Source organism: Branchiostoma belcheri, unplaced genomic scaffold (assembly GCF_001625305.1).
Source record: "Branchiostoma belcheri isolate BF01 breed outbred unplaced genomic scaffold, Haploidv18h27 scaffold54, whole genome shotgun sequence".
In the NCBI taxonomy this organism is placed as follows: domain Eukaryota; kingdom Metazoa; phylum Chordata; class Leptocardii; order Amphioxiformes; family Branchiostomatidae; genus Branchiostoma; species Branchiostoma belcheri.
In genome coordinates this window covers 1,130,401-1,157,161 of record NW_017804176.1, presented here as the reverse complement: position 1 = coordinate 1,157,161, position 26,761 = coordinate 1,130,401, and the positions used below count along the sequence as shown (strand labels likewise).

Genomic DNA, 26,761 nt, shown 5'->3' with positions numbered 1-26,761 from the left:
CTTCTAAAAATTGTTCAGTAGGAGTTAGTTCCTAAGGTTAAACACACACAAATACCACCATGTACCATCTTCTCAGGCCGTTTGACTCAAGTGTGGAATAAGGAATGGGAGGTTACCTTGTAGGTGAAGGTGGGGAGGGGGGTACCTGCTAGTATTCATCTATTGGTTTGCATCAGTTGTTGAAAGATTTTTACTACTCGCAAAAGTAACGTTATCATGTCCAGTTTTTGTTTCTAAATATATTACTGATTTATCTCAGTTCCGGTTGATAAAAATTAATAGACATCCCGCTGTGCATTCCATGCTGTTTGCATAATATGTTTGTATAGAGTATTTACTGTTACATGTACATGTATGTACCAGATATGTGGAGTCATAGGGTATAGCTTGTATTTTGCTAACAAAACCATCTGGACATTAAATTAAAGGCTTACATGGTATTACAAATGAATCACATGTGAAAATGTTGCTTATTATATTTCAGTCCATACCATGGTATGGATGAAATATATTGTGTTCTCTGGTGTTTCTTCTTCTCCTCCTCCTTCTCCTCCTCCTGCCAAACAGTCAAAGGGATTCAACTCCGCCATCATTCAGCCAAATGACTTGAAATTTGGCATGGAGGTAGAGTAGGCCAATACCCCAGGCGTTTTTTTCATTTTTTTGATACATGCCTTTGAAAAATTTTTATGAAGGTTTTTTTGGGCATTTTTCGCCAAAAAATGGATTTTTGGATCCTGAGCCCTGGTTTTACAACCAAATGATCTGAAATTCGGTATACGGGTACCTTGAACATGTGTCTACAGAATAGCAGTCACATATTTGGCATACACCACTTCCAAATGACTCATTTGGAGGACTTTAATGGCTATTTTCAGCAAAAAAAGGGCCAAAAGTGCTGTACCCGTTCCATGTTCTATCTAAAGAATGGCCAGTTCCATCCATGGAACACGTGTTCCATAGCGGGTTACCTGAGGTCACATTGCACGTAAGTCATGCGGAATGACCCACACATTCAATTTTATGTGCCTAAGACCTTCAAAATGTATCAAATCTCATCATTGTTAGTATTTGCATACCTGTAATAAGACTAGTAAAGCTTTCGAGATTCAATGTGCTTGATCTTGCATCTTTGTTCTCAATTACATACCTACTACTACTACTGTATATAATTCATTTATTTGAGAATCTTTGCCAGTTTTACACTGGGGTAAGTTTGGAATAGTCCACTTTTGCGTGGGAGGGAGATGGACTGAAATATGCTGTATTTGCTCCCAAGCAAATGTCGGCCTCTCTAGTTTGTCTTTGTGATTGTGCAGTATATAGGTAATTGTTGGATTGGAGAGCACTATGGCCCATTCTGTAAATTCACACTAAAGTTTACTCAGGTTACAAACTTACATGGCCAAAAGGATTGCCTGAAATTTCTGAAGTACAGATTAAATGAATACACAGCACACAACAGGTTTTACTAAAAAATATATGTAACTTTTTAATAGAACATTGTTTGAACAGGAACTACATGTCAAACTAGAATATGGGCAACAACAAAAAGGTGTTAGTTATTTAAAGGACCGGTTAACTTCCAACATTTTTGGTCTCTACCTCACAAATAGCCCGTTTCTCCAAAACTTGAACAAGTATCCAATACTTCTTGCTGGTAAGATATTTATCTGAGTGAATGAAAACGTTGCCTTCTCTGTGATACTAAACAAGATTTACATGTATATCCTTTTATCATCATGGCCAATTATCGATGAACAAACTATAAGTCTAACAGAAAACAACCTTAACATTTTTATAGGTAACCGTTTGACCTTCCGATTGCTCAGTCTGACTCTCACATAATCACTGATCCTGTTACATGATCTCAGCACATTGGCAGAACGTACTGCAGCTGCGCAAAACTCAGAATGTATTAGGCAGAACGTCTCATATAACGTCGTATAAGGTTAACATCACGTCTGTAGTATCCAAATGTTATGTCGGAAAAAATATCTTCTGTAACAGGTAAAATTCTAATGCAACGTTGACGAAAAATCCAACGAAAAACCATGAAAAAGCAGGGTTTCGCGCAGGTGCGGTACGTTCAGCCGACGTGCTAATGATCCCTAAGATGCTGTCACATCACAGAGCCACTGTCACATGACGAATGACACATGATCATGATCACATGCACCCAGATTTTGTAACATGATCACTGAGTCTCACTCCTTTCTTTAGACATTTGAACATTACAGTATAGTGACCTGACCTTGCACATTTAATGAGCCTCCAGCATTTTCAAAGCAGAAAATAAACTTTTTGCCATTACCTTATTGCCATGATTGAACACTTTGTACTCGTACAAAATGTTTCACTTCTACGTGATAACAGAAAAAAGTAACAGCCATGACTTAATATATTATGTACCTTCCACTTCTGCACATAACAAGCCAGCAGTCTGATGAACAGGCTGAGCCTATGGTACCCTGGGAACCAGACTCATGAGGCTGTGGGCGGAGAATTCACGTGTGCGCATGATGTTCCATCCCACCTCTCCCACTATCCACTGGGCCAAACATACACAAAACCTCTAGGCCACGTTATGCAAAAAATATGCAGGCCCTTAGGTCAGCCGGTGGGATACTATGGGACACCACTTGCCTGTACCCTTACTGGTCTGGTTCCCAGGGTAAACCTATAGGCACCACAAATTAAGGCATCTCTTCAAGCACCAAAGTACAAAGTGACACAACAAACATTTTGTTTCTGTGCCTGGCACAACAGTCCTTCTGTTATATATCGGCTACAATAATCCTTTCACTGATACATACTTGTTGTACTGCTATACCTTCAACAATAATTCTATTATGCTTTCTACAGCAACTCTTTCCCTTTTGTGCCAGGTACAACCAGCCTACTGCTGTACCTGCAGCTTCTACAAACATTCTTCTATTGCTGTACTTGTTACAACCATTCTACTGCTGTACCAGCCACTACTACAACTCAATTCTCCTGCTATATCTGTTACAACAAGCCTCCTCCTGTGTCTTTACTACAACAGCCCTTCCAATCTTCCACTCAGCCAGTCTTGAAGTTTGTTGCTGACGGCTGCAGCAGCTGGGTTCTGTATGCACAGATCAGCAGCTTGGCCTGGAGGGTGAAGGAACGATCAGGGAAGAGTCAATAACTTATAAAACATAATATATAAGGAAAGGGCTCTAATTATGAACATACAGTATGTGCAGTAGCATGCAGTGGCCATGGAGTGCCCTAGTGGCTCAACAACTGAGCAGTTACCGGTATAAGGTTGGGGGTTGAAATCCTGGCCTGATGTGCACACCATAGGGATTTGCAGTGTCATATAGAAGATGTAATAATAATAGTAAATGTAATTCAGCAGCCATGTTGCTAGAAAAGAAATCGGCTCCCCTGTCATGACCTTCTGGGGAGAAAGAAGAGAGCTGTACTGACCTTGGACAGGGGAGCAGAGGCCAGCTTGACCTTGAGGTTGTTCTTGCCAGGACGAGGACAGAACGACATGATGAAGTTGGCTTCCTGTGAACAACAAGGAAAGCAGTATCATGTACAAGGCCTTCAGTCTGGTCTCAGGGTTGATATCTTGAAAACCTGATGGGGCCTAGGAAAAAAAAGTTGTGTTTCCTGTTTCAGTCCCCCCAAAAATTAGGGTCAGTAGGTAGGGGTTAACTTTTTTTTCTGTTTTTTAGTGATATCTACATTCATATGGGTCCATCTAATAGAAAGTAAAATTTTCATGAGGACACTTTTATTTTCAAGGTCAATGTTAGAAAACCAATAATTATTGCACAATGTTTTATCACTCATGTGTCAGATCATGGAGCTAAAAAAGGCTGATCAGGGGTCCACCCCCCTAAAAAGTCTAGGGTCGATCTGGAAGCAAGAAACACATTCAACATTTTTTTTCCTAGGCCAAGCCACCTGTTATATGAATCCTTTCTAACATGTGGTAACTTTCAATAAATAAAAAAAAATGTCCTTACCTGTGTGAGAGCCGGCTGGATGATATTGTTCAGCACGACAGTCTGGACGGCACACGGCCCATGCAGCCTCACCTGGATGTTGTTGTTGGCAAAGGAGGCGTGGCACAAAAATAACAGCATCCCCACACCTGGAACATGTGACAACATCAATCGTGAGAGGTTTCTGGGATTCTGAACCCATCTCATGGTCTGTTCTTGTCACATGGTTATTCCACCTAATAACAGAAGGAGGGAAAAAGGGAGGGGGGGGGGCAAGAATGATGGGTTAGGAAGTGAAGTCACCTGAACGCCACCTGAACAGGGGAGGGGTGAGGGTGAAAACTATTTAGTAACTATAGAATGATATTATTATATAGACTGGTTTATTTGCAGAAACACACATACATACATAGTACAGTAGGTTAGAAGCTTTTTGCAGCCAAAGGCTGAATTGAGAAGCTTTTACAAATTTTTAAAAAATTACATGACTAATACATAATATATATACATAAAAAGTGCCTTGAGAGGCATTAAACACCACTTATACGCTAGAATAATACACATTTATGCTAAAATTACATCATACAACTTCTGTTGGCAAATTACTTAGGTACAACTGACAATAATAAAAAAGTACAAATACATCGTGTGCAACAACATAAAATGAAATCTACTGTATGGCAAGGTTATTCAGTATGTTCAGCATAGTGGGGACAGGACTGCATAAATATCTTGATACATGACATGCTATGCACAATACATTATGGGTTTTGCGCACGTCTTGCAGAATGTTTTGCCGAAGTGCTAATTAATGTATAATGTCCTTGGTATTACAGATTGCCTAGCCAAGCCTGCCCAGGCCTGAGTCTTCCCTGCCCAGCCCACCAGGCATGTTGATAGCCCCTGCTGAGTCAGTGTAAAAGATAGCCTGACCCTCAGGGGCTGTTAATGGCTCTCCTGCCAGACCATCTTGTTCCAATCTTGACTGATGGCTCCCATCTCCCCAGTCCTAACAGCATTAGAGTGACCAGTTATGACTCTAAACATTGTTACAGTTTAACCTGGTAACCTTCTCAACACATAGCAGGTATACAGTTCTCTGCAGCAGCCTATTACTGATGATCAGCAATTCTACAATACCAGTAGCTAGCATGTCTCTGAACAGAATGCATCTTGAGTTTCGTGCTTGAGTGAATCTACTATAGCTACATAAAACTACTACAAAACTCAGCACTATTCTAAATGGTTTATCTGGCTGTTTTCTTACTAAATTTTCCTCACCTTTTTACAACAGTTTGAATTGTAACGTAAAAGTTTTACTAAAAGTTTGGCTCCCCTCCCCTTGACCCCTCCCTGCAGACCTTCCTTTATTATGGGATGAGGTTACCCACAAATTAAGTTTTAAAGGACTGGAATTTTCAACCAGCATTTTCGGTTTTCCATCATCAAGACAACATGCCTCCTTTGGACAAAAACTTTGGATTCGAGTATTATCACCAACTGAACTTGACTTTTTTCCCCCCAAATTCAGTTGCTTTTTTTGTGACCTTGCCTTGTTTTTCAAGATAAGGTAACTATCAGTGTCCTCCAGACTCTGAAGTATGTTGAGAATTGCAGAAAGAAGCAGGGATTGATGTAATTAAGCAGGATGAGACTGAGAGGCTCATTACAGCTACTCTGGTTACACTCTGGACCAGATGGGGGCCAGACACTGCTAGTGCTACCCAATACTGACCACTTGCTAGAAGTACATGCAAGCTCCTCTCCCTACTCTAAAACAAAACAGAAGTCCTCTTTTCTACATTCTCATACAATAATTTTTGCAAACAGATCCATCATTCACACACAGCTCATGAGCATAGTAATACAACTCTCACCACCAAATGAATTAATCATTTTCAATACAGCAAAACATGTGTGAAGTTGTACCACCCCCTCCCAATGACATTATGGTACAGCCCAGAAAAGTTTTCAGCTAATTAGGACCTTCCCCTGGCAGGCAGCTAATGACCCTACTGGGGAAAAGTTGTGGAGACAGCAGGGTTATTTGTAGGCATTTCCACAGGGGCACAAGGAGGGACTGGACCTCTGGTCTGTATTGATAAGGACACAAACAAGGAATTTGCAGGAATCTACAAACAAATTACTTCACCAAAGGTAAGACCTATTCTCCTTTCCAACTTTGAAAATGATTCAACTAAAGCTGGTAACAAAAAGTATCAACTTGAAGGTAAAAACAAACTTCCACTGTACGGATAGTTCACTTTACCTTCCAGAGTTAAAAACCAAAAACAACAATTTTTAACTTTCTATTCATGTTTCATGCTGAAGATTTTATTCTGTTGTCTATAAAATGCAAGATTAGCACTCAGAAGTGTTCTACGGACTGTTTTGTGGCAGTGATGCAGGAGAACACTTTACAGAGCTTAACCTCAAGTTAGGAATCACTCAATTATCCAAGTAGCCATCTGGGTTTTAGCTTATAACTTCCTGCTGATGTGGATGTAGCTGTACTCATGACCCTGTGGGCCTTTTGAGGACAAGTATAAGTTGAAGTAGTAACAGAACTGAAGCCATGCAGTAGTGTATAAGATTTTTTCTTCCCTTGTCACTATCAGACTGTCCAGTGCAGGAGGCAAAGTCTTGCCTGAGGAGTGAATTTTTCCTTGTCAGGTTTTTATAGAACAGCAAAGCTCAAGCTTTCTTCTTGCAGAAAAAGAGTGTGGGGGTAACATGTTGAAAGCATCTGGTGAAAATTTGGTGCGTGATATAAAAGTGTTAACTTTGACCACATGGCGTTCTCTTCAGGCCGCCCAGCATTACAGCTGTGAAGTTGGGAACAAGGAGTGACTGCCGACATCTAAATCACTTCAGCAGAAGCAAGTCTGGTTAAAACAGGAGACATGGAGACAGCCTGGGTGATGCTGGTGTGTCTGATGTGGGGAGACTGGGCCGTCATGTGCAGTGGGCAGTTGGAACCCCAGGATGGACAGTGGCACTATGTCAACGGGGATTGGACATGGATCTCAACAAGCACTGCAGACAAACCTGCCAACAACGTTGCACAGTGGGCGGGCTTACGTGACAACGGTCGGTCAGGTTCAACCGGCGACAGCAGACGCGTGGAACAAGTGACCTTTGTGGATGAACAGGGACAAATCAAAGATGGCGGGTACTTCAAGAAGATTCCGCAGTCTGGTCCATACCACGACATAACGCACGACAAGAAAACGGAGAAGGACAGTGAGAAACACACAGAGCCGTCTCACAAACAGCAAGGGCACATCCCAGAAAACTCCCAGTGTGTGACAGGCATGTTGCCGGTACTGTTCATGAATGGGGCATTACCCAGCAGGCAGTCAGACGACCTTCAGGGCACGCTGAACGACGCGGCCGCAGGGAACGGTAACGTACCCACAATGCCTGTCTTCTCCTGTCAGAAAGGCGACCCAGGACCATCTGGCCCCCCTGGCAACCCCGGAACACCCGGGCCATCGGGTATCCCGGGTAACCATGGCAACAATGGAAACAACGGGTTGCCGGGGGCAACTGGACCTCCAGGGGAGCCAGGACTGAAGGGTGACAGAGGCATGATGGGAGAGAAGGGGAAAACAGGGGCACCTGGGATTCCCGGGGTCCTGGGGTCAAAGGGCAGCCGCGGAGAGAGAGGCCCGCCCGGACAACCGGGTTCCGTAGGGACCATGACGACCAAGACGGCGTTTTCCGTGGGTCTGACCGTCGACATGAACGTGCAACGGGACACGGACGTCGTCTTCGACAAGGTCTTCACCAACATCGGCGGCGGGTACAACGTCACGACGGGGCGCTTCGCCGCGCCGGTCCACGGGGCGTACTACTTCAGCTTCCACGGGTACGATTACTACGCCTCCTTCAACATGTGGGTCAAGCTGCTGCACAACGGGCGCGAGGTGGTCTCCATCATCGACTACGACATCGACGACACGCACGACACGGCCAGCAACAGCGTCATCCTGGAGCTGGCGGCCGGCGACCAGGTCTGGCTGCAGCTGCACGCAGGACACGTCATCGCTGGCTTCAAACACACCTGCACCTTCTCTGGGTACCTGCTATTCCCTCTGTAAACACACCTGTCAACACACCTGTGAAAACGTGGGATATCTATCCATGGACATTAGAGAATGTAGTCATTTGTATGATGACCACAATTCATAATGTATGGTAGATGGTAAACAGTAAACTTGCACAGCACCAGTCCATGTGTCAGAAACTGTTTGAGTTTCAGGATAGATCTGCTGTGAAGGATTCTTGCTGTTTCTCCTCTAAATTACAGGAAGGAAACTCTTTCCTTCAATCTGGATTATCAGACCACAGAGCTATCATGTTAAACACAGATAAATGGGGATGATTGGAAAATGGAGTAATATCACAAGATCGCTGCCATAATTATAGACTTCAACATCACAGGAAAGTGCTTGATCTAAGATCTTTGTAAGTTGAAGAAGTCTGCAACACTTGTTCCACACTGCAAACTTCAAACACTTGTGCATAAGGCAGGAATTTCAGTCCTGAGAACCAGTTTGAGGACAAGGCAGTGTAAGTCATCACTCCTCCCAGACCTAAGGTTTCCTACAGGGAAGGTCTCATAATAAACCCCACATGTGGTCAGGATAAAAGTGATATTTGCGGAGGGGACCATTTCAGAGGCTGAATATTATAATTGACATAAACAAGTAACGTTATATTTTTACTCTATGTAAAGTTTTCTTTGTTCCATGATATAAGGATGTATTAGAGGATGCCTTGTCAGAATTTTTTTTTATGAACTACAGATATATCAAATAAAACTGTATTTCCTTTCTTAAAATTGCTCATTTCTGATTGTTGCCATTTTATAAAGTGATCATGACTTAAGTTGTAAGTAAGAACATAGCAATACTTTGGGGAAAGCAGATCCCTCAATGTAATATAGCAGCTGCAAGCAGGGCACTAACGTATAGTGACCCAACATTAAAGATATGCAATTTCCTATAATTTATAAGCTCCCAAAGTTAAGGGGCAGTAATTGTGACCAGCAAACCACTTTAAAAAATTTAATGACTGGTCTTGGCATCTACTTGTGAAAATGTTAGTCCCTCAAGTATCTACACATTGGTACTAAATTAGTAAATAGAACATCTTTGCAGGCTAAATTCCCAATTAAGACATGATTGTCTCATCTTGCACAGCTGGAGTGCCTTAAAAACATTGTAGACTTGATTTCACCAACCCTAGTCTTAAACTAAAATCCAAAGGCAGGCTATAGTTGGTCTTCAGGTCAAAGAATTATTAAACTTTTTAGAAATCATAATACTACTTTGGGTCATATCTTGATCCATGATAACCCCGATAAGTTAAGATGTCACTCATCACGCCACCTGTTCCTTTCCTCAGTAATGTCTTCATTACTAGACTGCACCCCTTGCCTAAGAACTTCCAAGAAATACTGAAGACATTTCAGGCCTCGAAATTAACTTTTTTTACAATTGTCCCAGAACTGTTTCAAAAATAGATTTCAATTGTCCCGAACTGAGGATGGACTGTCCCAGCCTGCTTTTCAGGAAATAAGTTTATGACAACAATAAGAAAACAACAACAACTGAATTAATATTTTGTACAACTTGAAGTCCACTTTATTGGTACAGTAAATGTCCATCATTTTCCTTGACTGTAGGGAAATGAATGATAGTATCATGGGAGCAGCAGCATCTTCAACGCCCCTCTCCCCATGCAACATTTGGAATCCCCGATTGGTCAAATTTAAATGTTTGTCAGAGTATTATGGGCCGGCAGCCTGCAGCAGGATGAATGGATCATGCTCCTAAATGACATGGACAGTCTCAGATGAGAATTTTTCAATTGCCCCGAAATTGTCCCGAAATGTAATTTGAATTGTCCCAAGCTGAAAATTTAGTGTCATTTGACACTGGGACAATGTTAATTTCGAGCCCTGCATTTTAGAAACATTGTTATTTGTAAGAATTATCCAAGACAGAGTTCCTTCAGTCAGGATGCTGCCAGGAAAACAGCACAAAACAGTGTCAGACTTATTATTTCTTTGTAGAAACTTATCAAATCTTGAGTTAAGTTTTGAAAAATTGAATGGAAATGTCTGTTCACCTTGTTAAGAACTTAAAGAAGTAAGGAGAATGGTCTTAGCTTAAGATATCACATTGCATGTCACCTGTGACACTTAATATTTTGTTTATTGGTATCTAATGATCTTTCTTCATTAAATAATCACAACACTGCTGCTCAGGGCTAGTCTCCCATCTAAGATTCCACGGCCGTTAAGCCTTATTTCCTGTTGAAGTGTGAAGCCTGATGAAGTAATCCAGTCCAGACTGGTCAGCCCTTGAACTGCTGACATTCCAGGATATTATCCACTTTGTCTGCAGACATCGAACCTCCCGGGCACTATCCCTGCATCTGTTGTCAAACTGGCCAATTACACAAATTTCCTTTAGCAGGACCCTTCAGTATATTACTGTTGTCCAGTTGCTTCTTCATCCACATTGTCAACAAGACAATTCACTAACTTTATTGTTTTGACATGGGAATGTTGTGATGACTTTGATTTATGGATATGCTTTTGTTTTGACGCATCAGATTTTATTTGACTGTTGTCCAACTACATGTAATCATGCCTTGTCCTGTGGAATAGTATGCTGGGCCCCATTGGAAAGCAGCTTCTACTAGCTGAATGGGCTACCCAGCCATTTTAAGACAATAAATAAATAAATTGGAGTCAAACTGCCCCAAAAATCAACAAAAAGAAAGAAGGTTTGCTAAAAAATCTAACAGGAGTTCTCATAAAGTCATGTATCCTCCTTTTCATCATCAGCCTTGTAAAGGAAACATGAATCTGGCTAAAACCAGCTGTCCATAAAGACATGTCTACATGTAGCCATGTTCCCTATTTCGACTCTTACATGATTTTACAGCAGTCCCACTGCTCCCTACATGACTCCTGTTGCTTTCTTCACATTATCAGCCTTACAAACAGGAGTCTGGGTTAACCACAGTTAGGGCTGAGAATAGACAGACCTGCACTTCCGTGGGGTGTCTGTGTCAATCACATCTGCACTAGAGAACTTAGGCACCTCAAAGCATCGTCTACACAAGTTTAGCTTCAACCCTGCCAGGTTTGACAACACATTAGGACACACCAAAGCAGGCCTGTGTCTACGTTATAGTTATACCAGCCCCTACAGATGTCAGACGATCGGTGCTTCAAATCTTCTAGGAGCTGCGGCGGAACAAAACTTTTAACTATTAATTTATCCCCGGCCAGTAAACCTTAAGGAATGTTTCCGCTGGGATAAAGAGGGGGAAATTGCTCCAAGCTGTTGTGTCAGTGAGAAGTATAATTATGCTGAGAGCCTCCATAGTCAGTACCACTGTAGCAGAATGTAAAGATAGAACCGACACTGCGAAGCAAGTGTGCAAGACTCTGTGTGTGTGTGACTGTGTGTGTGCAAAGGGTATATGTAGAGAAAAGGGAGCACTTTTACTTGGGGGGGGGGGAGAGGATAGCAGGCAAATAAACATATAGGATCATAGCTATGATCATAATCATTCATCATAAAAGGTGAAGCAGTCTTAGCTAGATATGTTTCAGTTTGGACTTAAGTTATTATAAATGAATTAGAATTACAGTGAACTTACCCAACCCACAACTACAAAGAAAGAACCACAGACAGAAGCTATAAGGCTTTAGGAAACAGCTGAAGGGAGGGGTTATTTCTGACCTTGTATGATTGGCTGTTGGACATGGTTGAATGACAGGTAGTACTCCACAGACTCCCTGATGGGGTGACAGTGGATGGGCAGCAGGGGCGGGGTCAGGATCTTGGCTGTGTTTGCCAGGTACTTGCCTATAGTCGTCTCTACTACGTTTGCAATCCTGAAGGAAAACAAGTTTTAACAAGACTTAGCAGAATATTCATCAATCAGTGACTGTTTTGAAAGGTAGCAAAAACGTACTTCCAATTTTTTTGACATCAACTGTACGTCTTGATCACGGAGTGACCTAGTCTCATGAGAAGACTAGATCGAGACTTGACAGATCTTCTAGCCTCCCTGTCTCCTTAATTTTAAAGTTTTAATTAATTGTATATATTGGAACCCCACTGGCAATTATTAAAAAAATATCTTAAAAACTGGAATAAATCCACAAATTTGACTGCAAGTAGAAAAGCTGTTGAAGCATACAGTCAGACATTTAGATCGTTACAGACTGTTACACAGCTTGGCTAAGGTCAGAGGTTAAAGATGAGAGGTGAGAGGTTACCTGTTGATGTGTAGGCTCATGAGTTCATGCAGGCCGGGGTTGTTGTACAGTTTAGCCAGCTGAAGCGCCGTGTTCTCTGTACTGGAGGTCAGGTAGGGGTCAGCACCAGCCTCAAGCAGCAGTCGAACGATCTGCTTAAAACCCTTCTTACAGGCCTGTAAACAAACAAACAATAACAGCTGGTTATGACAATTCTTTCAGGCCAGGAAACAAAATAAGTCCGTTTCGAAAGCCTACCTACTCTATGTATCCTTGAAGTTAGTTCTTCATACATGTAAAACCCATGCCCCCCTCCCCTTAGGTCATACAGGCTGTACAGTCATGTATTCTGGAGACCCTTGGTGGTACATGTACATGAACATCAAACCTAACAAGTAGCTAACTAAATCCACAACCCACATTTAGGACTTCGGATTAAAATACTACTCATTCTCCTTGCTGAACTACATTTTGTTACAAAAATCACTAGTGTCACATCTATGAGAAAGTTAGAATGCTAGGAGACATACCTTCATCAATGCAGTTTCCCCTGTGTACTGTTGAATGTTGACAAATGCTCCACACTCTATCAGCAAGGCTACAGTGTTCCTGTGGCCCTGGGTTCAAGGAAAAGGTGCCAAACTCTGTTACTAAGTGATGTGTTCTCAAACAATATGCCACCACATAAAATATCATTATAACATGCAGAGCTCTAATTCAAAACTTCTTTATTCCTAAGTGCTGAAGCAAGTTACACTACTTGCTGACACAGATGAGGCAAGGCAAGGCAAACAAAATTCAGATGCCGAAACAAAAATTCAGGTTGGCTAGAACACTGGTGTAGCCTGACTACATCATGCTTCTAGCAGCCCTCCCACTGGTCAGGCCCTAAGAGGAGACTTAATGAGCCCCCTCACTCAGTGAGATAGTGTGCAACTTTGTAACTGAAAGCTTCAAACAACTCCTGCAATTAAATGTGCAAAAATTGAGTGTAATAAGTCGTTCGGTGTAATATAGCTAGCTACTGCTGCACTGAGTGCCTGCGAAGCTGGTGTGTTATGCTGAAGGGCGGTTATGTCGGCTATATCGATACAGAACATATGCTAGTCTCTCTGGTATTTATGATGCATGTTTGCAAGAACCTACCCTCTCAGCGGCATAAATGAGCGCGGTGGCCCCGTGCTTCTGCCGGGCATTGACCTTTGCCCCGTTGAGCAGCAGGGCCTTGAGGATCTCATCGTGCCCGGCGGCGGCAGCGAACATGACGGGGGTCATCCCGCTGGGGTCCTCGTGCTCCAGGTTGTACAGCTTGTCCGAGCGCAGCGCCTGCTTCACCGTACGGTGGTCACCGTTCTTCACCGCCTCACGGAACTCCGCTGCGTGAGGGAACAGAATTTTAACAGCCTGTACAAACCCACCTTTAAAGCCTCAAAAAGCCCTAAAGTCAACACTCCAAAACTTGTTTCTGACCTGGGGTGGGACAGTCATTAAGAAACAGAAGAATTGCTAGCAGACTCACAATATTACAGAAAGCAAGGCAACACAAAGTAGCTCTACTGGTCGAAATTCATCTTATGCCTACATCACGCCAATCACGACACTCCAACCCAAATTCCTACAAGGCTCTACCAGTTAATAAAGACACATTCCCTATATGTGGTAGGTCTTATAACATTTACATGTACTAACAAAACTCTACATTATTCTGCTCACCATTGGTGATGTCCCTGGCTGGCAGCTCCTCAGTTTTCTGTTGTGACAGGGTCTGATATAATAAGGAGATATATACATACAGGGTTAACAGGAATGACCACCACTTGCCAGCAAAAACAACACACAAAGTCTAAAGCAGGAAATTGGACTTCATTTGAAATGACAACACTGTTATCCTTTACCTGCCAATCCCCATCAAAAGGCACTTCATCAAGATCAAACTCGTGCAAAACATCACTTTGGCCACTGTCTGGGGGAAAGATATGACCAAACATCTTTATCTTTAATGTTCTAGTACAGGTTAACTTCATTACACAATAGATAAATAGTTGATTGCTGCAACTCATCTTAGAAAGTCATACGTTTTCTACATTATGGTAAGGAATTACAAGCACATTGCAATATCAAAATTGAGGTCAGGTGGACGTGGTTTTTACTTAAAAAACATAATCATTATATTATCATAAAGTTGTTTGTTCAATTTAGACGTTCCACAATGTCTCTCTTTTAGCTGTGCCCCCCTTACATGCATCAAGCATATGACTTACACACTCATGTTCACCACTGCTATCTAATGTATTTGTACCATCTTCCTTCCTACAGAACTCTCAGCAGGTTCTGTCAGTACCTCCACTGTTCTTACCTTCATCCTCCTCATCTTCCTCCACCACTGCTGCTGTCCTGCCTCGGCGGGGAGGCCTCTTCTCCAGCTTCTCTTCTTGCTTTTCCTGACTCTGTCTTCTCTTCCCTCTATCATGCCTCCTGCTCTCCTTCTCCTGGGTTTTCCTTCTCTTCCTCCTCTTGCTGTCAGTAACTTTTGTATCATCTTCTTTCCCACTGTCTTCCTTTTCATCTGCAGAACCGACTTCTTTGGTAGCGACTTCCTGCTTACTTTCAGCTTTCTCTTCTTTCTTAATGGCAGATTCTTTTTCAACATCAACATTTTGCAAAGCTGTTTTCCCTTCACTTTCTGCAGGTCTTTCCCTCTCCTCCGTCCTTGGCTTGGCTCCATCTTTTTTCTCCGGTTTGTCCTCCATCTTTCCTGCGGTGACATCTGAGACATGTTTGCTCATCTCTCTCTGAAGCTGAAGTTCCATCTGACTAACCACATCTTCTATCATGTCTCCTTCTTCTTCAACTTTTGTCTCTTCCGTTTGCTCATGCCGCAACGACCCTTCAGATTTGAACTCTTTTCCTGGATCATGTGCTGGTGACTTTTCAACTTTGACATCCTCCCTTGGATCATGTGGCAGTGACCTTTCAACTTTGACATCTTCTTTTGGTAGACATGGTGATGACCTTTTAGCTTCAGTCTCCTCTACTGCAATAATGTCACCCTCCCTGTGCACTTTCTGTCTGCCTTCTGCTGACGTCTCCTGTTCCCTCTGCGTGGCCTGCTTGTCTTTGACCTCTGGCACCCTCTGACCCTTGACCTTATCTGCATCTGACATCATGTGACCTTGCACTTGGGAGTTGTGTGGTGGCTGCTGTGGTGGCTGCAGGGAGACTATCTGACTTGATGACGCCTGATGAAGGGCCTGCTGGGAGACTATCTGACTAGATGATGCCTGATGCTGGGCCTGTTGGGAGACTATCTGACCGGATGACCCCTGATGTGGTGGCTGCTGGGAGACTATCTGACCAGTTGGTGCCTGCTGAAGGGCCTGCTGAGAGACTATCTGACCAGATGGTGCCTGCTGCAAGCCTATGTGGCTAGGGGTCTGTTGATGTGCCTGCTGCAAGGCTAATAGACTGGGTCGTGCATGCTGTAGTGCCTGCCGCAAGGTTATCTGGCTAGTAACCTGTTGTGGTGCTTGGAGAAAGGCTATTTGGCTAGTGACCTGTTGTGGTGCCTGCTGCAAGGCTATCTGGCTAGTGGTTAGTTGTGGTGTCTGCTGCAAGGCTATCTGGCTAGTGGTCTGTTGTGGTCTCTGCTGCAAAACCATATGGCTAGGGACCTGTTGTGGTGCCTGCTGCAAGACTATTTGGCTAATGGCGTGTTGCTGTGCCTGGAGAAAGGCTATCTGGCTTGTGGCCTGTTGTGCTACATGCTGCAAGGCTACCTGGCTTGTGGTCTGTGGTGGCTGCTGGCAGACTATCTGACTGGGTTGTGGCTGCTGTGGTGCCTGCTGCGAGGCTATCTGACCAGGCCCCTCCCGTCCCTGCTGTGAGGTATTACCAGTTGTATCCGTGCCCTTCAGCACACAGGGCACACCCACGATCTGTGTGAACTTCTCTATGACAGTGTCGGGTTTGCTCTGGTCAGCTGTGGTCTGCCGTGCGACGGGGAGGATGTTGAATGGGATGGAGATGAGCAGCTGTTTGGGCCTGGAGGGGGAGACAGTCTGGCCTTGTACATGTACTTGCTGGGCCAGGTTCTGCAGCTTCTGCAATGAAATAAGGAAATGGGTTAGCTTGAAGGTTCATCAGCATAGGAACAGCAGGGATAAACATATAGACATGTGTCTAACGTCCCGTTCGTTGTCCTCCGAACCATAAAGGTTGCTGTGTGTGGTCGAGGGACCTATGCAAGGCCCAGATGAAGTGCACCTGTACCTATGCAAGGCCTACCCATAGTGTACCTGCACCTGTGTAATGCCTTTAGTGTTTCGGCCAGCTCACCTGCGCTGAAGACTTTGAGTCCTCTGCAGCTGAGGAACTCTCTGACAGGTGCATCTCCAGGTCAGCATCTGGGTCAGGGGTCATCATACCACGGCCAGAGGTGCTCACCTTTGGGTTGTTAGGGGTCGTCACACCCAAATCTGGGGTTGCCACAGGTTCATGAATGTTCTGTGAATCCTTCTTGGCCACCTCTGCTTGTCCTGAGTGTTTGTCATCTGTGAAAAAAATGACAATATTTCATTAACTGCTGTTATATTTATGGCTTCTGATTAGACAACGAAGGAATGATTCTGATTTATAATACTGAACCTGCATTTTTTTCAGCTTGCAAAATTACACGTTGCCTTTTTTTTTGGCAATCTCAAAATGTTTGTTGCAAATTACAGGTAGCAACTGGCATCTCAAGATCAGATCACAAAGCAGAGGAAGAGTACAGATCCAGCACACAAGAGGCCAATCTTGCATCTGTATGAGCATAAACAAACCTTCTCCAGACCTGTTTCTTGATCCCAGAAAAAAAGCTGTTTCCTTCTTAACATTCATACCGAATGCCTTCAAGGCTCACCCTTAAGTGTCTTAAAAGAACTTAAGACTTTCCTCACCTGGTTCTTTGATGTCTTCCACCTCATCTCCACTCTCATCAGTGAAGACATCCCTGGAGAAGAGTGACTCTCTCTCCCTGCTGGGCTGGCGGCCATGTTGGCTGGCTCTGCCCTGGTCCCTGTCTGGTTCAGAGCTGGTGGAGGATCTGGTCTTACCGCCTCGACCACCAGACTTCCCCCTGCCTGTAAAACACAAATAACCAAACATCAACAGCCACTCACTGATGACAACTGTGTGAATCACCTTTTTTAATCCACTTTACATGTCTTTTTACCAATTATCATTTATAAACTGTCTTCTTTTGCAGCTATGAGCCACCAAAAACCAACAGCTTCTGATCTCCACTTTTTGATTTTGACCTTGGAAAGGCTACGACCTTGAGTTACGGCCAAACATTTTTGCACATGACAGATTGCTATAGTGCACTAAATGTAACAAGTTTATACTGGGTGGGTTCTCTTTATATATATTGCCTACTCTGTTACGTTAAGATGAAATAAGAAATCAAAGAGCATGTGAGCTTGTGATATATTATGTTCTTTTTTTGGATGAGGATAAAAGTCAAAGCACCTCTCCCTCTGCCTCTCCCTCGCTCCTGACCACGCCCTCTGCCCCGCCCCCTGCCGCGCCCCCGCCCAGCTGGCTCCTGGCTCCTCCTCCTGCCTGGTCTCCTCTCTGTGTCCTCCCCAGCCTCCTCCTCCTCCTCCTCCCCATCATCATCTTCATCATCCTCATCATCATCATCATCGTCGGCATCTCTGTACCGCCCTCTCCTCGACTGCTGCCGTGTCTTCTTCTCCGACTCTATCTTTGCCCTTCGACCTTTCACCTGTAAAGAGGAGACAACAAAATGTTCCAGGTATAGAATGTACATGTACTTTCATGTACATGAATATTCTGTCTATTGATCTACAGTTATAATGCATCATGTATACCACATATACATATACCTAACAGTACATGTACCCTGTTCTTTTTTTCTTTAGTGTTATGGGTAAATTGTCTTAAGCCTAAGTTTAGGTATAACATATCAGTTTCGTACAGTAGGAAAAAGCTGTATTAAGACTGGATTGTAAGGTTTTATCCACTAACAATGGAATAGCCCCTATTCTTTTTTAAATGTGCAGTATTCACAATATTCAATACATAAATTATACTATGTTACAATGTGTGTGTTTGCTTGTGTACAGTACATACTTTAGAGTACATGTCCCCAGTGAACAGCTCCATGCTGATCTTGCCCTGCTCCAGGTCTCTCCAGAACGTGTCCTTGACCGTGTCCTCTTCCGAGCTGCTGCTTTCCTCATCATCATCACTCCCCTCTTCCTTCTCTCCAGACTGTTCTTCTTCTTCTTCTTCCTCTCTTTCCACCTGTTCATCCACTTGGCGCTGTGGAGGCTCCCTGGGTCATACAGACAATAATGCAAACAGTGTACATATGAAACTAATAGTAGGATATCACAGTTTGACTGTATGTCCAACATTTTTTGATATGCCAAATTCACTATGAATAAATCTATTGTCTTCTATACCAGGAATTCTATCTGATTCATGTGACAACCCATGCATTGTACATAATATGTAAAAGCCTGCATGCCTAAATTCTGTCAATCATTAACTGTAAATTACTTTCTTATCGCATATTACATAGTATTTTGGGTAGACAAGTCTCAGTATTTTTTTTTGCTGTATAGCAGTAAATGCCATACCTGGTACATTGTGTCCTGGTACAATATAGTTAAATAATAAAAGATTATTTGCGAACACAAGAACAATAATACATTGTACAAGGTTTACAGTAAATATGTAAACACAACCACAAAAAAGGACATGCAGCAGGGAGGTGACGAGCATGCTGGGAAGCATGGTGCATGCTGGGAAGTGTACCTTGAGGAGTCCCTGGAGTGGCTGCTTGAGGGTTGGTCTACAGGAGACTTCTTGGGACGACCACTTTTCCTCTTCACAGCCTCCTCATCAGTGGACATGTCTGTCAGACTGGTGGAACCCTCCACACTGGAGTCCTCCAGTTTCTGCCTCTGTGGGAGGGAACAACAGGCTGGGAACAGGGATAGAAATAATAGCTGCATCTGCAGGTTAGGGCAGGTAAAATTGGAGCTGTGCTACTGGTATTTCTGATGTCTAACCTGTGCCTAACCTGCACTGGTCCATGTACTGGGTTTATTATACATGTATGAATTATACATGTATATGTAAGACTTAGTGACATAAATTTTTTATTTGCTGCATTGACTGTTACCACCTACATGCAGTACTAGAGCTGTGGACTGGATTTTGGACTAATGCTGTCTTGTATACAGTTCATAGATTGCAATTGGTGTAATATTTTGGTCTCAATAAAACTGAAACACTAGCATAAACAAATGTAAACATCCTTTTAAGGCCTCATAACAAGTCAAAAGAACAGTGCCAAATGGCAGATTTAGTATTTCATGAATGAATAAAACTAACAAACCGACCTTCCTGCCTGGTCCCTGCTTCCTGCCGCGCTTGGTCTCCCGCTGGGCCACGAAATCGTCCACCAGATCTTCGCAGGATAGCAGATTCTCCTTGGGTTCCCAAGTGTCCTCGCTGGACCCAAAGCCCTTCCATCGGACACGGTATAATGTCTGGCCCTACAGTAAAGATACACAGCATTCTGTTATTTTCTACTTATCTTAGAACCAACCTTACCCAGGTCAGCAACTTGCAAACATTCACATTCTGAGGTGGTCATACGGTGCGAAGCCCGGGTTCTTGCAGCTGGGTTTTTGTAAGTTGTATGGACTAGACGGGGGGATGGTCCAGGTAAAATCTAACCACAGCTCACTACATTGAATACCAGGGTAGCCAAATATACTCTGCCACTGTATGCCCAACTGAAAATCTGCAATACTGGCTGCCAGCTACATTCCTGGAGAAGGCCAATAACCACTGGCCTGACCTGCATGAGTTTAACCTTACTGCAACCACACATGTACATTTAACTACACCACCTGCTGTTGGTTGTTTTCACAGTCATCCATTCTTCAGAGTCTCCTGAAACCACCTTTAAATGTCCCCAGGTACAACTGGTGCAGGATTGTGTTAGCTGCCTGTGATACAGGAGGTGATTATGAATGTGTTTGTGTGTAGTTTGTATGTAATAAACAGCATGTCCTGTTAGTAGTGTCACTGGGAAATGTTAATGTGATCCTGGTCAGTATTGATCAGGATCCTACGTTAGAGTTATTGATTCATTTATGAAAAGGTAAGACATCCAGGTAGAATATTGAGTAATGAATGATAAATCAAGCAACTGGATAAAATGTGAAGGGTCAGATGTTTGTTTCAGATTTTCATCAGTATCTTAGTGAGTTCAAAATGACTGATCATGTAATAACTCATAACAGTGTACATGTGTACCTATAGAATACTAGTAGATACTAGATATAGATACATGTATCTGTCCTTGGTGCTGAACACCATCCACAAGATTTAGGTGACCACCTCTACATAAAGACCACTTTTGGTGTCCCTTATATAACTTACCTGTTGATACAAGCATCAAGAATCCTGTCTACATAGACCAGATTTTATCATATCAGTCCCCTGACACTACAAGTAACCTTTTGGTTTAACTGACTCACCCAAAGTGGCCAAACAACAAGGGTTAAAATTACAGCATTGTTTCTACGTAAATGTGGTGGTGCAAAACCAATTCATATCCAGGTCATAAAAGAGAAAAATGCGGTGAACAATGAGTTTCAGACATATGTGTGAAACACTTTCTCACTGTATGGGGTGATGATAATGTGGATTGGTTTGCAAATTGCAACCTGATTTCTTTCTTTTATTTTGTTTGAAGTTTACCTGAAATGTTTGTTTAAAACCTTTTCACATTACCTGATATCAATATTACAACCTTGGTCCAAAATGCTCATTCCAAGCCTGAGGATATGGGTTAAACTATGGCCATTCAAGCGTGTGCCTGTTTCACACTTTGTAGCTTGAGTGTCAGAAAATGTGAGAGTTACAATGGGGTACTTTTCCATTGTGTTTTGTTGCAAGATAAACACATAGAATTAACACCAAAATTGCATATTAAATTAGGCCAAAAGAGAACAATAGATAGCAGGTCTCTTTTACTCTTTTATGGTGTACACAGCGTTTACACAGCTGACAGTGTCAATGACCTGCAGCACAACACATGACATGTGTGAATAAACAGTAGCAGAAATAATTGTCTGGGTTTCAAACCTTGGAATTCTGGTAAACAGGTTGGAAAAAAAACAGTTCTTGAAAAGAATATATCAACAAAAACATTGCCATAATGGACAAATCAACTGTTAATATTTACTAATCTGAAGTTCTTTTCAAAAGTAATTAAAAATGATAATAATTTAAGAACGTGGCTATTTACACTCCCGGTGTGTAAATAAAATCTATTTGTCTTTTATATACACTCCGGGAGTGTAAATAAAATCTATTTGTCTTTTATATACACTCCGGGAGTGTAAATAAAATCTATTTGTCTTTTATATACACTCCGGGAGTGTAAATAAAATCTATTTGTCTTTTATATACACTCCGGGAGTGTAAATAAAATCTATTTGTCTTTTATATACACTCCGGGAGTGTAAATAAAATCTATTTGTCTTTTATATACACTCCGGGAGTGTAAATAAAATCTATTTGTCTTTTATATACACTCCGGGAAAGTTGATAGGGCAGACATTCGAATGATCTGTCGCCGGTGGGTTATCCAGAGTCACCAAAGGGACCGGGGCGAACCCCGAGTTGGTCTTTGGGTCTGATAGATGCACGCCAGGCCGTGAGGTCGGCGCTTCTTCCGCATGTATTAGCTCTAAAATTACCACAGTTATCCATGTAGGATGTGACGATCAAAGCAACCACAACTGATTTAATGAGCCATTCGCAGTTTCACTGAGACAGTTTAAACTTGCACGTGCTTGGCTTAATTGTCTATACTATTACTAAAGTGCGACATTACGTCTTCCGTGGTCTACAAAAGAGAAGGTAAACCCTTCAGACATAGTGTTAGACATAGCTATAGTTTCCTAAGATGTATTACATTTTATTATGTAGATTTGGAAGTTATTCTTTACTCTGTTTCAATGTTCTTTGTTTATGTCACTTGCAATTAGCCTTTGGCAGGAATTTGCAATAAACTTTTCTATTACTAAAAAGAGACACTGACTCCAGGTGTTTGAGGTCAGCTCCTTTTACTTAGTGACTCTAGTGGAACAAACATACTGTGATCAATGTAGCCAAAGCTAACTACATGCTAGCTTTTATCAAAAGACACTGTTAGTTACAACATGTGTTCACAGTCTAATGTCACTCTACATAACTTTGCTCAAATATCTCTACATAACTTTGCTCAAGATACTTCAGGCCAGGGGTTATCAAACAAAAATAAAACATATAATCTAATGGAACAAACATACTGTGATCAATGTAGCCAAAGCTAACTACATGCTAGCTTTTATCAAAAGACACTGTTGGTTATACAACATGTGTTCACAGTCTAATGTCACTCTACATAACTTTGCTCACAAGTATGCCAGAGTATTGTTCCCCTACTTGCTCCTGGGTCATGCAGGCTGACAAGTCTGTGTGTGTAAGGTTTACAACGTCGAGCATCCAAGTACATACCGGTACATATACTTGCTGCAGGTCCTGAGCTACCTCTGTAACTAACTAACTAGCTAAAATGCTTATAAATTTTGGACATCAGGTCGAAGATTGTAATACAGGTCTAAAGATGACTCATATTCCATCGCAAATTGATACCTTACATGCTAGTGTTATCAGGCGGTTAATGGATAACTCAGAGGGGGACTGGAAGATACTTCCACGTCTGTTTCTTAACAGTTTTGGAAAAGATTTCCTTATTCTAAATATGCAATTTAAAGACAAACGGGATTGTCCTAACATGGAACACATACCTTTGTACTACAAACATGTTATCTGTAGTTGGCACAAAGCGATAGGCAGAAATATGTTAGAACCCGAGAAATGGAAATTAATACAGTCACCTCTATGTAACATCTGTTTGGAAATAGAGGACGAAAACCATATGTTCTTTCAATGTAAAGGACTTAAAAATTTTGGAAAAATACTGAACATCATAATACTGAAAAAATACTGAACATCATAATTATCATAAAAGATATCAATATTGAACATTAATATATGGACTTCCAAGGAACTTACAACAAACAAATGCAGGTAATCATATGATTGGTATAGCACAGTATGCAATATTTAAAACCTGGTGTCTATATAAGGAAAAAAGCTTCTACAAAATAATTGATCCATTCTCTGTTTTCTTAAATGATTTTATGTCCAGCTTAAAAATAGAGCAAAATATATCATACGGAAAAGCAAAAAGAAAATGGGGGGATCTTCTTTACCTGATAGATTGAAATAAACATACTGTATATATTGTAAATATCATCATGTAACATGTGACAAAAGAATAAAGACCACGGCTCTGGGATTGTGGAATATAAAAAATTAAAATTTTTTAAAAAACTAGCTAAAATGTCCGGTGGATGGTTCTTCTCCTCCTCTTTCTAGTCCCTGTACCACGTCTCTTCAGGGGATCGCTCTGGTCCCTTATCCATCAGTTGCTGAGCTGCCTCCATGCTGATTCCCTTGATCTTGTGGAGGCCATACAGAATTGCCTGCAAAATAAATATGAAAGGTGAAATATCTTAACTGACATCCTATGCCACTCAAATGAAACATGGTAAAATGGTCACCTTACTTGGACATGCAACTTGTTTGAGCACAACTTAATCTGGACATGGATTAACATCGACACGTATTGGTAAGTGGCTAAGAACTGGAAGGTTCGGGTCTACAACCGATATTGCTGGTATGTCAGCTTGAGTTTTTGCATTCAGTAAAGTCAGTTTCAAACAATCTGTGTTGATGTACGCGTAGATTGTGCGTCATTAGTTGTCAACCTGTCAGGGTAATGTATGAATACAACATACAACATGTTTCATAATATTTGCTTGGGGAGAGCCCTGCACATAATTTCCCGCTAGTACTGAATAGTCATAAATTTGCCCCCCTCCCCACTACATGCACCACAGAGTAGAGTAGAGTAGAGTAGATCTTTCGTCTCGGTCTGGCCAAGGATTGTGGCTAGTATGGCTTCAAGAGTGACTTAACTAGCCAAGGGAAATTCCTGAGCTACAATGAGAAAAAAATCGATGTATACTCACGACTGATTTGGCCGGATTCCCGACCCTGACAGGCGCGGCTTCCCGTAATGAATACATCCAAACTTCACCGCTTTATAAACATGAGCACACGGAAACTTTTGGACGCCTTCAGGTAATTTCCTGTTCTCAGTTTCCACCTTCTTGCTACTGATCTTACTGAGCTCAGCGTGTGTTGTTTCTTGATAGTTGTCCAGTGCTGCCTTAAACTCTGCCCAAGTGAGAAATTCGTCCCCTAACTTCAGTAGGGACGGCGCGGCAGCCATGTTGGCGCGAGAGACCAGGCCAGCGGGAGACGAAAAATAGCGGGAAATCCCTGTCGAGTGCTGATTGGCTGACATTCTGGTCGTAGGTCAAAACCCTGTGTTTTCGAACTTCGGTGGGGATTTCCGCGTTGTTTTCTGATTTTCATCATCCACTAAGATAAACTTGAACACCGAGGTTTAAACTTGGTGCCCCTGAATCCTCAAACACTCACAAAAACCCAGGTTTTGGGCCTACCAAGGAGGCTAGTATTTCGGAGTGTATATAAAATCTATTTGTCTTTTATATACACTCCGGGAGTGTAAATAGCCACGCCGATAATTTAATACTGTCACAAAATACTTTACAGTATTGGTAAAAGGCTATAAGTATAACAATCGTAATTAATTATTTATGAGATTGATGACCTTGCAATTAATTAGATGTATGTATGCCCAGCTGCACTTTTTGTGTGACAAAATATCATATACACTGCACTGTAAATTTATTTACTTTTGCAATGGTTGCATTTTGAAGTTGGAGGGAGCAAGATATTTTTGCAGTGTTTTAATTTCGCACTTGAAACAATTCCGTACCACAAATTATAGTCACGCATATGGGCATATCTAAAATCATAAAGTACTAGTAGTAGTACAAGTGCCCAACAATTTTGGTAACGCTGTGGAATACTAACTAGTAGTAGTACACATAACCATGCATAATTTATCAGGTCAAACATAACTAATGCCAAACGTACGGTAATCTAATAATGACTATTATGTGTCCAAATTAATTCATAACTTAGTCATGCATGTACTGAACTCAGATAAACAAGGATAATAAAAAGCTCCTTGGATAAACAAGCTCACATGTGCATGCAGCTGGCCATGTGTTCATATAGCACACCCGTCCTATAAATGTGACGCCTGCTTCGGGTTTGCTGTTTTACCTGGTAGGTGGTGATGCCCACAATCTTCTCCACTTCAAACACATCTTCCTCCTCGAAGATAGAAGGATCTAGCCCGTCGTCTTCGTCAGTTTCTTGGCCGGAGACGTTCCCTCCTTCTTCCGCGCTTCCTTCAGATTCCGACGCCATCTTGGACTAACGAAAATAAAAATACGAACGCACAAGGGAATAAATATTCATGAAAAAGAGCGCCAAAAGATGCATTTAAACATTTAACATAAGACGCTTATATAAGATAAATATGTTTATTGATAAACTGTACATGAAAGTTTAATTACGTGACGATGTGACCTGTATGAAAATTCATAGTTTTCTTACATTTGGATGCGACGCAAGCTCAGTGAGGTCAAAGTTGACATTTTACAAAATGGCGGTTTTACGATTCGCTGAGAAACTCGGTAACATAAAATCACGTTTTCCGTGAAATAACAACGCCAAGGGTCGAGATATAGGTAGGAAAAGTCACGCACATTTCAAACTGATGGAGGTTATTGGCGCATCGTTGCCGAAAGCCGTTTGCTTTGCCTAAGTTAGCGGGATATTATGTTGGATAATCTCTCTTGGAAGTTGCATGCCTGGAGGCTGGAGCTATAAATAATGAGTTTTGGTGGGAAAACTACATATTTTGAAGCGATGTTATTTCTCAGTAAAGGAAATGGCTTGCCTTACTAATGCTCCTTTGTACGTGCTATGTGATCAGCAATTTTGTTGTTGCTCAAATTTATTTATGCCCCCCCCCCATGCAGACCTATCACCAAAGCTACATGATGATATGCTAAATATATACTGTAGCTTAGTGCTATTATTTTGCAAACTCATCGCTGTCACTATTGCTATAGTAGATAGTAGATAGTAGATCCTTTCAGCCAGGTAGGTATCCATCCAGTTTAGGCTGCTCGTTGCTCTACCGGACTGTCATTCCCGGCCTATGCGGGCAATCCAGGGCCGTGTGATTGTACATAATTGGATGACTCTCCATGTATTTATCAAGTCTGTTCTTGAAAGCATTTACCGAGGGTGCAGAGACCACTTCTTCAGGAAGACTGTTCCACCAGTTGGCCATTCTGCTTGTAAAGAATAATGCCCTTGTATTCCCCTTGAAGGT

The 26,761-nt window shown here is 42.1% G+C and overlaps 3 protein-coding genes across 3 annotated transcripts; 1 reads left to right on the top strand and 2 right to left on the bottom strand.

The window, feature by feature from the left end:
• Positions 1-2,857: 2,857 nt before the first annotated feature.
• LOC109481070 (M-phase phosphoprotein 8-like) lies at positions 2,858-25,785 on the bottom strand. Its single transcript, XM_019783543.1, has 17 exons — positions 25,639-25,785; positions 19,689-19,844; positions 19,099-19,247; positions 18,409-18,613; positions 17,782-18,040; positions 17,211-17,393; positions 16,609-16,823; positions 14,630-16,373; positions 14,169-14,236; positions 13,987-14,038; positions 13,420-13,649; positions 12,804-12,890; positions 12,295-12,449; positions 11,753-11,907; positions 4,005-4,132; positions 3,457-3,540; positions 2,858-3,135 (listed from the first exon to the last, which is right to left on the bottom strand). Exons 1-17 carry the CDS (start codon positions 25,783-25,785, stop codon positions 3,064-3,066), a joined length of 4,089 nt encoding a protein of 1,362 aa, XP_019639102.1. The 3' UTR covers positions 2,858-3,063.
• On the top strand, positions 5,923-8,108 carry LOC109481242 (complement C1q tumor necrosis factor-related protein 3-like). The gene is made up of 2 exons (XM_019783782.1): positions 5,923-6,140; positions 6,792-8,108. Exon 2 carries the CDS (start codon positions 6,887-6,889, stop codon positions 8,084-8,086), a length of 1,200 nt encoding a protein of 399 aa, XP_019639341.1. The 5' UTR covers positions 5,923-6,140; positions 6,792-6,886; the 3' UTR covers positions 8,087-8,108.
• Positions 23,409-24,825, bottom strand: LOC109481239. The gene is made up of 2 exons (XM_019783780.1): positions 24,450-24,825; positions 23,409-23,900 (listed from the first exon to the last, which is right to left on the bottom strand). The coding sequence occupies exons 1-2, from the start codon at positions 24,785-24,787 to the stop codon at positions 23,840-23,842; spliced, it is 399 nt and encodes a 132-aa protein (XP_019639339.1). The 5' UTR covers positions 24,788-24,825; the 3' UTR covers positions 23,409-23,839.
• Positions 25,786-26,761: the final 976 nt, after the last annotated feature.